General features: G+C 36.1%; 3 protein-coding genes across 5 annotated transcripts; 1 reads left to right on the top strand and 2 right to left on the bottom strand.

The window, feature by feature from the left end:
• Nucleotides 222-7,133, bottom strand: LOC104752347 (myb-related protein Myb4-like). Of its 2 annotated transcripts, XM_019238136.1 has the most exons (4): nucleotides 6,722-7,133; nucleotides 6,489-6,618; nucleotides 6,283-6,389; nucleotides 222-994 (listed from the first exon to the last, which is right to left on the bottom strand). In XM_019238136.1, the coding sequence occupies exons 1-4, from the start codon at nucleotides 6,858-6,860 to the stop codon at nucleotides 354-356; spliced, it is 1,017 nt and encodes a 338-aa protein (XP_019093681.1). In that variant the 5' UTR covers nucleotides 6,861-7,133; the 3' UTR covers nucleotides 222-353. The 2 variants fall into 2 exon arrangements, with proteins under 2 accessions (XP_019093681.1, XP_010472758.1); XM_010474456.1 differs by lacking the exon at nucleotides 222-994 and having other exon boundaries at nucleotides 5,597-6,389.
• LOC104752346 lies at nucleotides 1,201-5,098 on the bottom strand. Of its 2 annotated transcripts, XM_019238135.1 has the most exons (11): nucleotides 4,803-5,097; nucleotides 4,493-4,679; nucleotides 4,098-4,406; nucleotides 3,909-3,998; nucleotides 3,345-3,797; nucleotides 3,156-3,263; nucleotides 2,931-3,061; nucleotides 2,698-2,827; nucleotides 2,226-2,559; nucleotides 1,453-2,117; nucleotides 1,201-1,330 (listed from the first exon to the last, which is right to left on the bottom strand). In XM_019238135.1, exons 1-10 carry the CDS (start codon nucleotides 4,997-4,999, stop codon nucleotides 1,549-1,551), a joined length of 2,508 nt encoding a protein of 835 aa, XP_019093680.1. In that variant the 5' UTR covers nucleotides 5,000-5,097; the 3' UTR covers nucleotides 1,201-1,330; nucleotides 1,453-1,548. The 2 variants fall into 2 exon arrangements, with proteins under 2 accessions (XP_019093680.1, XP_010472756.1); XM_010474454.2 differs by lacking the exon at nucleotides 1,201-1,330 and having other exon boundaries at nucleotides 1,968-2,117; nucleotides 2,248-2,559; nucleotides 4,803-5,098.
• LOC104752344 lies at nucleotides 12,534-13,514 on the top strand. The gene is made up of 2 exons (XM_010474451.2): nucleotides 12,534-12,827; nucleotides 12,943-13,514. The coding sequence occupies exons 1-2, from the start codon at nucleotides 12,615-12,617 to the stop codon at nucleotides 13,492-13,494; spliced, it is 765 nt and encodes a 254-aa protein (XP_010472753.1). The 5' UTR covers nucleotides 12,534-12,614; the 3' UTR covers nucleotides 13,495-13,514.

Raw genomic sequence — 13,520 nt, 5'->3', positions numbered from 1 at the left:
TGAATGTTAAAAAAAAAAAAAAATTGTTGCTTTATCTTCTTCTCTAATATCTTCTATTCCAAGTAAACTATACGATCTCTCACAAGGCAGTACTAAGATCTAAGCTTCCACCTTTTTGTTTTTTTAGTTTGTCTATCTCCATTAACGTTCAGGATTTAGGAAATATAATTTCAAAATAAACATGATATTTTGTTTATTTAATTACAAAGCACCTTCCTTGCTGAACTCGTTAATATACATGTTAATTACTTGTTTTGTAGTTTTATGATGGCAGTTGTTTTTAGATGATAAAAGAGATTTCAAACTAATCCTACCCAACAAGAACTTGACTACCAAAAATTTCATTTAATGTATCATGAGCTCGTACGTTGGCCGTCATCTTCTTCTAACCCCAGTTCACTTTCCAGGTTCTTCAACCATTTCTTAATATCATCCTCATCAGACTCTTCTTCTGCTCTTGAAGCTGCGCTGAACTCATTTGCAGCGCATTGTTGAAACGAGTTTGGAGCATCTAAGTAACTCCAAACGTCATGATCTGTATCGAAAGGGATCTCTCGCAGATCCGGTTTGTCTACCTCTTGAATAATGTCGTTAAACTCGCTATAATCTTCTTCCATGTACTCAAACATAAGGCTAATCGTTGGATCATCTTCTTGGTTTGAATGGTTAATGGAACCACCCGATGGCACAGATGTCCAAATGTCATGATCTGCATCGAAAGGGACCTCCAGCCGATCGGGTTTGTCTACCTCTTGAATAACGTCGTTAAACTCGCAATAATCTTCTTCCATGTACTCAAACATAAGGCCACTCGCTGGATCATCTTCTTGGTTTGAATGATTAAAGGAACCACCCGATGACACAGATGTAGACATCCCATTCCTCGATGACGACTCATGGTTAGTTGTTATGTTCAAAGAATCTTCTGCTCGAGACTTATCCTCGTTCCCACGAGAAACAGAATCACTTGAACAAGGTGATGAAGCTGGTTCATGTGCAGTGAGATCGGTTCCTGAGCTCTGAAAAAATCCTTTCTTTAGATGGGTGCGCCACACATTCTTGATTTCATTATCTGTTCTACCTGGAAGCTGAGAAGCGATTTTTGACCACCTGATCATAATGCAGAAAGCTTAATGTCAATTCACTTTGTTTTTTGGTTCACCATGATCACAATACTAATTGATAAGCCTAATGATTTACTTGTTCCCATAGTTCTGGTGGAGCTTGATGATTGTTTCTTCATCTTCTGCAGTGAAGTTGCCACGCTTCAGATCTGGTTTGAGGTAGTTAATCCACCTCATACGACAACTATGCCCACACCGCAATAACCCTGATCATATGCATAATATATACATTCAGAATCATAAAGAAAAGCCACTAAAAAGGCTTTGCTTGATTTTAAAATCCATTAAAATCCATTAAAATCAACACAGTACATAGCAAACAACATACCAGATTTTTTGGGAAGAGATTTCCAGTTCTTATGACCAAACTTTTGAATGGAAGAGATGAGTTTCAAATCTTCTTCTCGGCTCCATGGACCTCTCTTCACTTCGGTCTTGTCACAACAAGGTGCTCTTCCCTTCTCCATTCTCTCTCCCTCTCTCCACTTGGAACAAAATATTTCCCAACACACAAGGAAAAATCTTTACCAAGACACAAGGAAAATACACCTACTCCTTCTCTTATAACTTGGTGTAGCATTGCACAGTCTTTTAAGAAATGCGGACTAAAAAGTTGAACATCGGAATCAGTTTGCCCAGGAATTGTCTTTTGGTCCACAGGGAGATCCCACACTTCAGAAGAATGGTATTCGTACAAGATTTTACCAACGCAATCAATCAGATGACTTTTTGCACGTTTATGCCATGAGATTTCCCAGGAAAGTTTGTCACTTCCCTTTCTTGACTTCCGAAGCAGTCTTGAGAGAGCATCAGTTGCTTGATCCGTTAGACCAAAAATCAGCTCATTCAGTATACAAGCAGCAGTTGCCGCCTGGCCAACTAACTGCCAGTCTTCTCCATTATACTCCTTTGCACGAATATCTGAAACTAGTTTACGGAAAACCCCCAGAGGAATATCCAGGATGACTGCTAAATGCCCTTCATTTTCAAATCCTAGCAAACAAACTCAACGAGGTCATTTATTATCAGTAACCACCTCATCTATAAACTTAATGCAGAGTAATTTACAAAAAAAATGGTTTCGGAGGAATTTGAAATGACCTGCCATTAAGGATAATCTTACAAGTCTAAGGATTCCAGCAAGCATCTCATAGAGCTTCTGGCTACCAACGTAAGAGAACCATGGAGGCATGCGAGGTAACATATAGCTAGTGGCCGACGATGTCTCCAAATTTAGTTGATCTGCTTCAGTGAAATTTGGAACAGTACGGTTGTATCCAGTCTCCTGACTCCCCACTTTTAATTCTGTGATTGAAGGGAGGTAACCTGTCGATGATGAAGGCCTTTCTGCGATGAGTTTCTCAAGAGAACCGGTGAATGCTGAATTATGGCTCAGACAGAGAGAAAATATATCCAGGAATCTGCTGGCTGTTATCTACATAACATAATGCCAAGAAGAATTAATCATATATCGCAAGCCATTATCAGATCATGTTTGGTTTTTGGAACTAAATTTTTGCTGATAGAAGAAAGAAGTGGCATCAAACCTATGAGCGTGAGAAAGAATACATACGGGAGACTGAAGATGATTGGCCAAAAATTGCGGTCCAGAATAGTAAGTGACGACAAGTAACTGCTTCACCACTGAAAGTGCAGGCAATTCCTCGTTCCCCAGAACCACTTTTGGAAGCCTCTCAAGCAGTCTGTTGTCATTAACAAGTCCCGGAAGAAGAATAAAACACACATACATTTTAAGAGAGCCGGATACAAAAGAAAGAAACAATATAACAACAAAGAGAACAATACCTGCTAAAGATCTTGATTACATCACTCTCTATGTGGTGATTTGTACGTTTGGAGAATAAATCATCAAGAAATTCCTGAGCTGCTACAGAAACTTCATCGGAGTCATCAACAGCCAGAGTACATACGCATTCCTGCATCATTATAAGAAATATATCCAGTGGCAAAATCATTGGAATGGAATATCAAATATCCAAACTGATGTGTTGTTGTTAGTTATGAACCTACCAACATCACTAATCTAGCCCCCTTCAGCGAACAAGAGCTCTTAGATAGCAATCCACGTATTGCTGCGAGAAAATCCCATCGTATTTTTCCGGCTGGGTGAATAAGAATCTGAAACCAATTACGACGATATCAGTACTGAGACAAAACAGCTCCAAAGGATTTGGGATATACGTGTTGAAAATAGCATACATGGGGAAATGTCTCAGACAACAGCTTATTCACGTGAGAAGTAGTGCTATCTAACCATCCCTTTGTACGTTCAACATGAAAGGAGTCCCGACTCGGATTCAGATTGGGTTTTGCAGGTACATTGATGGTTACAATGTCTTGGTTTGTAATTTCTGTCAGCTCGTCGCTCTGCCCTTGAGATTTTGTTGTCAGAGAACGAAGTTCGTCCAAAATTGAGTGCGCAGATTCATGCTTCTGCGACTTAGTATCATCATCAGAAATGCCAAGAGCCAATGAATTAGTTTGATCCTCAAGGACTATCATAAGAAACTCGGCTAAACCTCTAACTGCTTGGTCCAATGCATCAACACTTCCGGCAGCACCGCTTATCATTGCTCTCGAAACATGCAACACTTTGGCAATTTGGCTAACAACACCAGGTAGAAAAAAGGCCAACACATCAGCAGTACCAATCTACAAAAAGAAACATGTTCTCATTAGGACCCATAAGTGTCAGAAATGGTCCAGAAGATATTTTTCCTTAAAAAGGTTTCCATATTAATTTTTTAGAAATTTAATAGTTACCTTAGCTACAAGTATCCGTAAGGCGATGAAGGCTTCAACTCGAAGGTTTGCACTTCCTCGATCTCCTCGAGAAGCCTCAGCATCAGCCACCTGTATGCAGTAATCCAAATTAATTTACTTTAGAATGTATACAACTACAAGACTCCATAGTAAAAAAGAAAGTAAAGCATAGGGAGAAAAGGGAGTTACTTTGAGAAGAATGGAAAGCCAATGACCCACAGAAGCCAAAGCAGACGGAGACTGAAGAAATGCAAGCAAGCACTCTCCGGTGTCTAGATCATACTTAAAAGACTCTGAAACTTGAGCTTGATAATCTTTTGTATCTGACAGTTGAGGCCAGCCAACAGTGCGCTGACATGAGCAAAAATCACCAGAGCATGGAAGCAGACCAGAGATAATTGCGCGGAAACATCTGATGATCCCTTCACGAAACTCTTCAGCAGCCACAGATGGGGGTAGAGCAGCACCACTAATTAACTTCTTCATAACTACAACCATCTGTGGGAGTAATTTTCTATTATAACTAAGCTGAGAATATCTATGTTATCCAAACTAAGGTAAGTGAGAATATTAAACCACTTCACCTGATCAATGGATCCAATGTGACCCTTCTTTAAAAGTTCCTCAAGACAATGGATTACGCCTACCACCACTTTATCACTCACTCTATAAGTATAAGGTGTAGTTGGAAATTTCTTAGGCTGATTTATCTTCTCACTTCTGCAAGCAACTGCGGCGTCTAACAGAAGAAGCAATGGAAACAAAGTGTAGCTGAAACAAAACAGTTCCCACTTATATTACACATTCCTCCCAAACGATGAACAGTCAAGTCGACGATATACCACAAGCGAAATATATAACAGCGAAAACTTGAAGACGTGAGGAATATATTACTTGAAGAAGGACTGGAGAGTGGCAGGAGGAGTACGGCGAAGGAGGTGGAGCAATGCAGGGATCGTGCCCGGATTCCTTTTAGGGTTTCGCGATAGGATTTGAAGCTCCGTGCAGAGAACTTTCAGTTGTGCAAAGACGGCTAAGACGGCTTCTCCGTCTCCATCGGTTTCACGGCGGACTACGACGGACTCTTCCATTGATTCCGATCAATTATACAAACCCACCAAACGGCGAAATCGAAGTCGATTCTTGTATAGCAGAAAAAAAACGGCTGGATCATGCCTATGACCCGACCCGACCCGACCCGCTCAAAACTGTATCATCAAGTCGATAGCTTTCGTCGTTTTGCCAGGTTTTAAGAAATATTGCAAAATGAACCTGATATTTATACATAATTACAAACTAGACCTGATATTTGTACGAAATTTACAAAACAAGCCTGATTTATATGATTTCAAAAACATTCATAGATGCAACATTCTTGATATTAACTATCTAATTTAGTGTTGTGGACAAAGAATTTTGCTTGCTTAACTCAACTCGTTGATAAGTTCAACGTCAAAATTAATTTTGCTATTCAGCAAAAAGCTAGCAACTGGTCTTCTTGTTTTGTTTGTTAGATGATGGAGATATTTCATACCAATCCTACCCAATATTCTTCTTCAAATAACTTGACTACCAAATTTTCAATACAAAGAAGCTATCAGTCAATTTAAGATTCTATGAAAGAATCTTTCAGATTACTATAGTTGTATCTTTTCTTTTGACCAGCTCTGTTTTTATCTACAGGCTACTGAAAAATGCCAAATACTGTACATTTAAAATATGGAATACATTTTTATCTACTAAACCTACCTTTCCATTAAATATTCATATATCTCCCAAAATAAAGTATATTTTCTTGGTCATGGATTGAAAATAAAACTCATAAAGTGAAAAAATAAGCCTTTTGGTTTCAGTTAATGTATCATGAGCTCGTAGCAACTGGTCTTCAGTAGTGATGATGATTCTTCTTTGTTGTCTTGTGTTCTCTGTTGTTGACTGTCATCTTCTTCTAACCCGAGTTCGCTTTCCAGGTGCTTCAACCATTTCTTAACCTCATCCTCATCAGACTCTTCTTCTGCTCTTGAAGCTGAGCTGAACTCATTTGCAGCGCATTGTTGAAATGAGTTTGAAGCATCTAAGTAACTCCAAATGTCAGTATCTGTATCGAAAGGGATCTCTAGCATATCCGATTTGTCTACCTCTTGAATAATGTCTTTAAACTCGCTATAAGCTTCTTCTATGTACTCAAACGTCAGGCCTATCTTTGGATCATCTTCTTGGTTTGAATGGTTAATGGAACCACCAGAAGACACAGCTGATGTCCTCGATGATGACTCATGATTAGTTGTTCTGTTGAAAGAATCCTCTGCTCGAGACTTCTTCTCGTTCCCACGAGAAACATAATCACTTGAACAAGGTGATGAAGCTGGTTCATCTGCAGTGAGATCGCTCTGTACCAATCTTTTCTTTAGATGGGTGTGCCACACATTCTTGATTTCGTTATCTGTTCTACCTGGAAGTTGGGAAGCTATTTTCGACCACCTGATCATAATGCAGAAAGCTTAATGTCAATATATCAATTCACTTTGTTTTTTGGTTCACCATGAGCACAATACTAATTAATAAGCCTAGTTATTTTACTTGTTCCCATAGTTCTGGTGGAGCTTGATGATTGTTTCTTCCTCCTCTGCAGTGAAGTTGCCACGCTTCAGATCTGGCCTGAGGTAGTTAATCCACCTTAGACGACAACTCTTCCCACACCTCAATAACCCTGATCATTTGCATATATACACACATTCAGAATCATAAAGCAAAGCCTATTTCTATGATCCATTTTAAAAATGAACACAACATATATATAGCAAACAACATACCAGACTGTTTGGGAAGAGATCTCCAGTTCTCATGACCAAACTTTTGAATGAAAGAGATGAGTTTCAAATCTTCTTCTGGGCTCCATGGACCTCTCTTTACTTTGGTCTTGTCACAACAAGGTGCTCTTCCCTTCCCCATTCTCTCTCTCTCTCTCTATCTCTCTCTCCCACTCCCTCTCTCCTCTTTCTTTGTATCTACATATATATATCACTCAGTATTGAGAGATTCACTTTTACCGAATATAAGTGGTTCTCTGATTTATATATATATATGGGAGAGGTAAGAGAGTGATCTTGACATGAGAAAGATGAATGTAAACAGAGGAATTAATAAATGTCAAATCAGATTTGTTGAGTGGGAAAAGGTTGTCTCTGTGGTATGGTTGATATAATTTGGTATGATTCCATTTTCTCATATTTTACTTGATTTGTCATCCACATGATGCATGCACAACTTATATTTTCTTTTAACAGCGATGCATGAATATTTCACATTTGTTTTACAAGTAAATTCATGAATAGTACGTATTTTCTTCTGTTTTTGACATCAAAAATACATTTTTATTCATTATTATCACCAAAAACTAGCGTCTCTTATAAAACTCATCAAATTTGACATAGATATGTCAAATTATATGTCGACAAGTGTTAATTGAAATAATCTAAAAAATTTCAGCCGAAATAAATATTTTCAATCACACATGTGGAGTAGTCTAAGAGTTTATAAAGTGGCAAAACATTAGGTAGTGTTTTTGACTAAATGAGAATCTAAAGCTACAACTTGTTTAATTAAGAATTAGATTAAGGTAATACATCGGAATTGAATATATTATTTTGTCTGTCAGCGAGTCTCCTCTCCTCTAATCAGACTGATCTGTGTATTACTAACTTTTTGAATAATAGAGATCCCGCGATCATGTAGATACAGTAGTATAACACGAGAAAATGAACTCCCACTAATAAGGCTGTTTTGCTAATAACGCAGTCACTCCATACGTCATGCCATGGGCTATATACTGATATTTTTGTCAACAGTCGACATTAATTAAATAAACTTGTATCACTTAAATGAAAATTATGTCATCTTTTAGAAGAAAAAAATATAGACGTTTTCTGATCCTTAAATAGAACATTTAAACGAGAGACAGAAGAAATAATAAGAAACCTTTATAAAGTAATTTATAATCACATCCGAAAACAACAAAAAGCGTAAGGAGTGTATGTGATCATAGTGCACGAACTCACCAAACTGGAAGACTAACGAGAGTGGAAGAGGTCAAAGACTTACGTCTTTTTTGACTTTTTAAAACAAATGTTTGGTGGGTTTGGTGTTGTTGTTGGCACTTGGCTACGTTAATTACTTAATTTCACCAAACCTTTCATTACTTAATTATTTTCTCTGTACCATCCAAAACTATTATAGTAATTACGATCTATCCAATCCACCACTATATATAGTACATATACGCTCCATGCATTTTTTGGAGTATTAAGCATTTAAAATAATTGAATTTGATTAAGTCGAAGTAAAACCCCCACCAATTTTGTTGCGTTAATAAGCAACTATTAAGAAGAATAAAGTAGAAAATACGTTTGAATATAAAGAAGAAATATTTCTAAACTGTCTAATTGGTGACCAAAAAAAAAAAACTGTCTAATTATGAAATTATATCGATAAAAGTCCATACGATCGACACAAAAAAAAATATTTGTTTTGCGTTTTTATAAGTCTCTTTTTGTAATCAGAAGAAGGTTGGTGAACAAAACAACTATGAGTGGGAAACCTTTATTAAGAAAAAAAGGACAACAATGAGTGGAAACAAAATTGAAATAAAAATTTCAACGTCCCTATATGGAGTATGGACCTTATCGAAACGATGGACATTAAAAAGTATAATATATTATTTATTTCTAAAACTAAATTCTGTAAAATTATGAAGAAAGCACACACCTGTTGCTACTGGCAATACAACGTCAAAATCAGTTTTGAGTGTACTGACTTTGAAGTTAGTTTTTTTTTGAAAAAAGATTTAATTAGACGAGTGTCGTGAGTTAAAAGTATATAATTTGCCGTTTGTAAATAAATGCTTTGTTTTTGCGTTTGATAAAATATGACAAATATAATCTTTCAGAAAAGTTAGAAGTTTAGAATTTATAACAAGCTATACTATAAAGATAAATTTAAAACAAGTAAGTTTTAAAAGGAAAACACAATGAAATCAAAATCAAAATCAAAATCATCTAAGTATCACCTAAAAAAGAGTTTTTTAAGTAGAAGCTTATGTTGGACATTTGGACTAGACAATTTAAGAGACCAAATAAGACACCTAATCTTGGAAAAAATGAGATATCAAACAATAATATTATCCATCCTTGGGTTGGTGTAGGACATTTACTTAACAGTGATGGTTACTTTTTTTTTCCTGATCACCTAACTAATCACTCATTAGGTCCAAGCACAGAGCTAATAATTCCGAATTTGAATAAAATAACGCCATAAAAATCACGCATAGATAACTCTCACGACACCAAAAAAAAACCTAAAAAAGGTAGGCAGATGAAATCAATGATTACGCATGCATGACGCACATGGATTTGTAATGAGGATATAAATAGTATATTTTAACACAAATGTGTTGTTTATAACCGAAGGACCACGGTCCAAATCTCATATGGATTCTGATACCAAATAAATTTGTCTAATGGTCAACCATTATTAGTCCATATTACAACAGAAATACTTGAACCCCTAGTAGTCTCATAACTTCGCAAGCCATTCGTCACAACTACTAGATCACTATATATGTTTTATTATCAGATTAATTAGTATTTATATCATGTGGTAACAGGACTTATGAACGCGTGACAGTAAAAATCTATTAAGGGGCCTAGGTCTGGGCATTCGGTTAACCATTCGGTTTCGGTTCGGTTGTATTTGGTTTCGGTTATTTTGGATATAGTAATATAATAACCATTTGGATATTTTTAAAATTTTGGTTCGGTTCGGTTCGGTTTCTTTCGGTTCGGTTTCGGTTTGGTTATTTAAATAAATAACCATAACTAACATAAATTATATTAACATTAACCAAATAAACCAAATATAACCAAAACTAACCGAATATAACCAAAATTAACCAAATATACAATAACAAAAATACAAAAAAGGGAAAAATATGGATTCAATTTTACAAAATAGTATTTAACTTTGTAAATTCAAAATAATAACATTTACATATATTGATTATTTAAAATATTTAATTGTTTTGAATCTAGAAATAATTTATATTTTAAGTTTATTTTATAGTTTTGCATAATATTAAGTATATAATATTTGATATCTTCTAGGTTTTCGGATATTTCGGTTAACCATTTAATTGTCGGTTCGGTTCGGTTCGGTTTCGGTTAGTTTGGATATAGATTTTTACTAACCATTCGGGTATTTGAAGAATTTCGGTTCGGTTCGGTTTGGTTTTTTTCGGTTCGGTTTCGGTCGGTTATTTGGTTATCGGTTATTTTGCCCAGCCCTAAAGGGCCTCTCGTTTCTCCTCTAATTGAGAGCTTATTTATTTCCAAAACGAACTAACGGAGTACTTTAAACAATTTTCACTGGGACGCGATAAACAAGCGAGAAAATATAGTTGGGCCGGATTTTCTAGATACTGGGCTCAAGACACTCTAAACAGGCCTGACTATGTGAAACAGCCAATATATATAGAGTGCATTTTTTTCAAATTATATATTTTAACGCTGCACATGTTTGGTATATTTCGGGTAACTTCTAATAATAAAATCATCGAATCTATACAATTCACAGAGTTACATGTTTTTATCATCTAAAACGTCGATAGTAGTTTTTTTAAAAGTTCCACTTACAAATTGTTTTATGAGACCTCCACTCCTTTTAATTTAGGGGTGAATAGTTTCTTGGTAACGTATTTTAAACATTGTATCCGAATAATCTAAGTTGGATATATCAAATTTTTGAAGTTTTGTTTGTGTAGCATTAGGTGTATGTACCTTATTTCTGGTAAAAAAGAACATTAAAATTTTCCACTTCATCATAAGTAAATAAATAAAAAACAGAAAATCGACTGCAGAATGAGTACTAAATATGGCCTGGGAATTTAAGGTTTACAATATGCATTTACACTTATAAATAGTAGTATCATTTAACTTACAATTGAAAAACCCCACCAATCTTCCATTAAAAAGCATTGAAACCCCAAGACCAGTCTCACTGCCATATAAATAAATACTACCAAATTTAATTTCACCCCTGTATATATTGGTGGTGGTACGGTTACACATTTAGGGCCAGCCGTCTTATTAGGAATACGTATCCTATCCTCCAAAAATAAACATTTTGAAACCACAATTATATTTATTCAATATCTCATTTTTTATATAAAGTTTGGTAAACCTTAATGCAAATCAAAAAACGTATCATTTTGTTAATGATTTTAGTAACTACTCTTGACGTCAATCGAACCAATCCCGATAAAGTATGTCATTACTTTCACACATGCTATACTATTCGTCTGTGTGTGTGTGCAAGTTAATGAAAAGCTAGTACTATATTAAATGAGAAATCGTCTGTGAGGCATCATCGCTTCGTCACCCTAAATAACTTCATCTTTAAATACTACTACTGTGCTCGAAGCTCTTTGGGTCTCTCTGTTCTTAAATGCATACACCTTCCTATTTCCTAAAAAAGCCAATTAATTAATATCTCACCATATCTTCTTTCCTTTCTTTTTTTTGTGGTTTGAGTATTATCTTAATGACTTTTGCAAATGTTGACAGCAGGAAAATAATGTCGGTATAAAACAAATTAGCTAAGTGTTACTAATAGTAGTGTTTTTGAAAGTCAACAACACGGCGGAATGAAACCCGAAAGAGCAATTGAATAATAATACTAGTAATAACATTTTCATAATTTCAATATTTTTTTTCTTGCGCAATAATGAATTACAGGATTAGTCATCATTCATTAATCACGGATGGCAAAAGAAAAAGAAAAAAGAAAAAAGAATGAAGTCATTAAAATCACTAATTGAAGAAGTCGTAAAAAAGGGAGGTTTGAAAAGTAATTATGGAGAGACGCTTAGCAATTAATGCGTTTAATAACTCTCTCTCTCTCTCTCTCTCTCTCTATCTCTCTCTATCTCGCATTTAAAACACTTTGGCTCGTTCTCCTATAATTCCTCTCCTCCATTCGACGATTCCTCCTCCTTATAAACAATTACTACACGAACATAAATAAGTTTATTATCAGAATAATAAATGCATATTTCGAGACTGATTTGAACAAACGTTTCATTCAAGCAAAAATTACACTTGGAGTCCAATTATAAGATGAATTACATGTAAACCGCTCCATTTTGTTGTACTATTACATACATAAATAAAAACGCAGAAAAAAAAATATATGGTAAGGAAGGAAACGAATAGTGAGAAAACGTGTAGTGGTGAAGTAGGGAAAAGAAAGAAGATTAGAGAGAGAGATCATCATCATCATCAACATCAACAACACCAACATTAAATGTGTTAAAAATTGCTAGTCAATAATAATGGTACAACGATAAATGTAAGTGTAACCCCCTCATTAAATAGTACTAGTACTAGTATTTAGCGCTTCGTATACACAATTACGTACTACTCCTCCTCCTAGAAAGTAAAGTAAATCAATTTTGAAAAAAAAAAAAAAATTAAATCGTATATTTAATTAATACTACGAATTTTAGTATAAACCGAACGTGCCGCATTTAATATTTTCAACCCTTACTTAAGTAATTAGGCTCCTTCTATATAACTCATCTCTGCGTTTACACACCCCTTCCCAACAATTACTCTCTCTCTCTCTCTCTCTCTCTCTCTCACAGATTCCTCTGATATGGCCGCTGACGTCAGCTCTCTCGTACGGTTACTTAGCGGTTACAAAGACGACCGAGCGGTGGTAAAAGAATCTCCCGGAGCCAAATCTACTGCGCTCATGACTCGCGACCTCCTTGGAAGCGGACGAGGAGGATCATCAGGTGTTCGCTCTCTTGAGCTTGACCTCGACCTTCAAGTCCCTTCCGGTTATGAAAAACGCCTCGATTTGAAGGTTCGTCATTTTTTTTTTTAATTATAGATTTTTAGAGAAATCGAACGTTAGATTTCTCCTATGTAAATCGCGATTTTTTTGGGCTGATTAGATATTTTTTTGTGTGTGTGAACAGTCAGGGAAAGTGTATTTGCAACGATGTAACTCAACGAGCTCATCGTCGATAACAAACGCAGAACAATCCAATCAAACAGTACCGACGTTTCAAGATTTGAATTTCCCACCGAATTCGAGTAGTAATCCTCCGAAGCCTTTGTTAAACCTCTTCGACGACACCACGACGCTTGAACTCAAGCTGCTCCCTTCTTCTCGTTCTTCTCGTCCTATGCCGTTATCTCCCAACAACGCTACTAATAGTAGTAGCAACTTCCAGAGCGTTTGCACTCTCGACAAGGTGAAATCAGCTCTGGAGAGAGCGGAGAGATATCCTCCGGCTGTGTTCAAGAAACGACAATCGCCGGACGATACGGTACTTTCTGATGATCATGATCGGACGCCGGTGGCGGCTGGGTGTCCTGGATGTTTGTCGTATGTTTTGGTGATGATGAACAACCCGAAATGTCCGAGGTGTGATACCGTTATTGTTTCTTTGCCTGCTGCAAATTCTAATTCTATGACCAAGATCAAGGAGAAGAAGCCTAAGATTGATCTCAACATTTCAATCTAAAACAACCAACTTTTGGGGGGGGGGGG

The sequence above is a fragment of the Camelina sativa genome, chromosome 16, assembly GCF_000633955.1.
Source record: "Camelina sativa cultivar DH55 chromosome 16, Cs, whole genome shotgun sequence".
NCBI lineage: Eukaryota > Viridiplantae > Streptophyta > Magnoliopsida > Brassicales > Brassicaceae > Camelina > Camelina sativa.
Note: the sequence above shows the minus strand (reverse complement) of the source record. Positions and strands in the feature narration are given on the sequence as shown.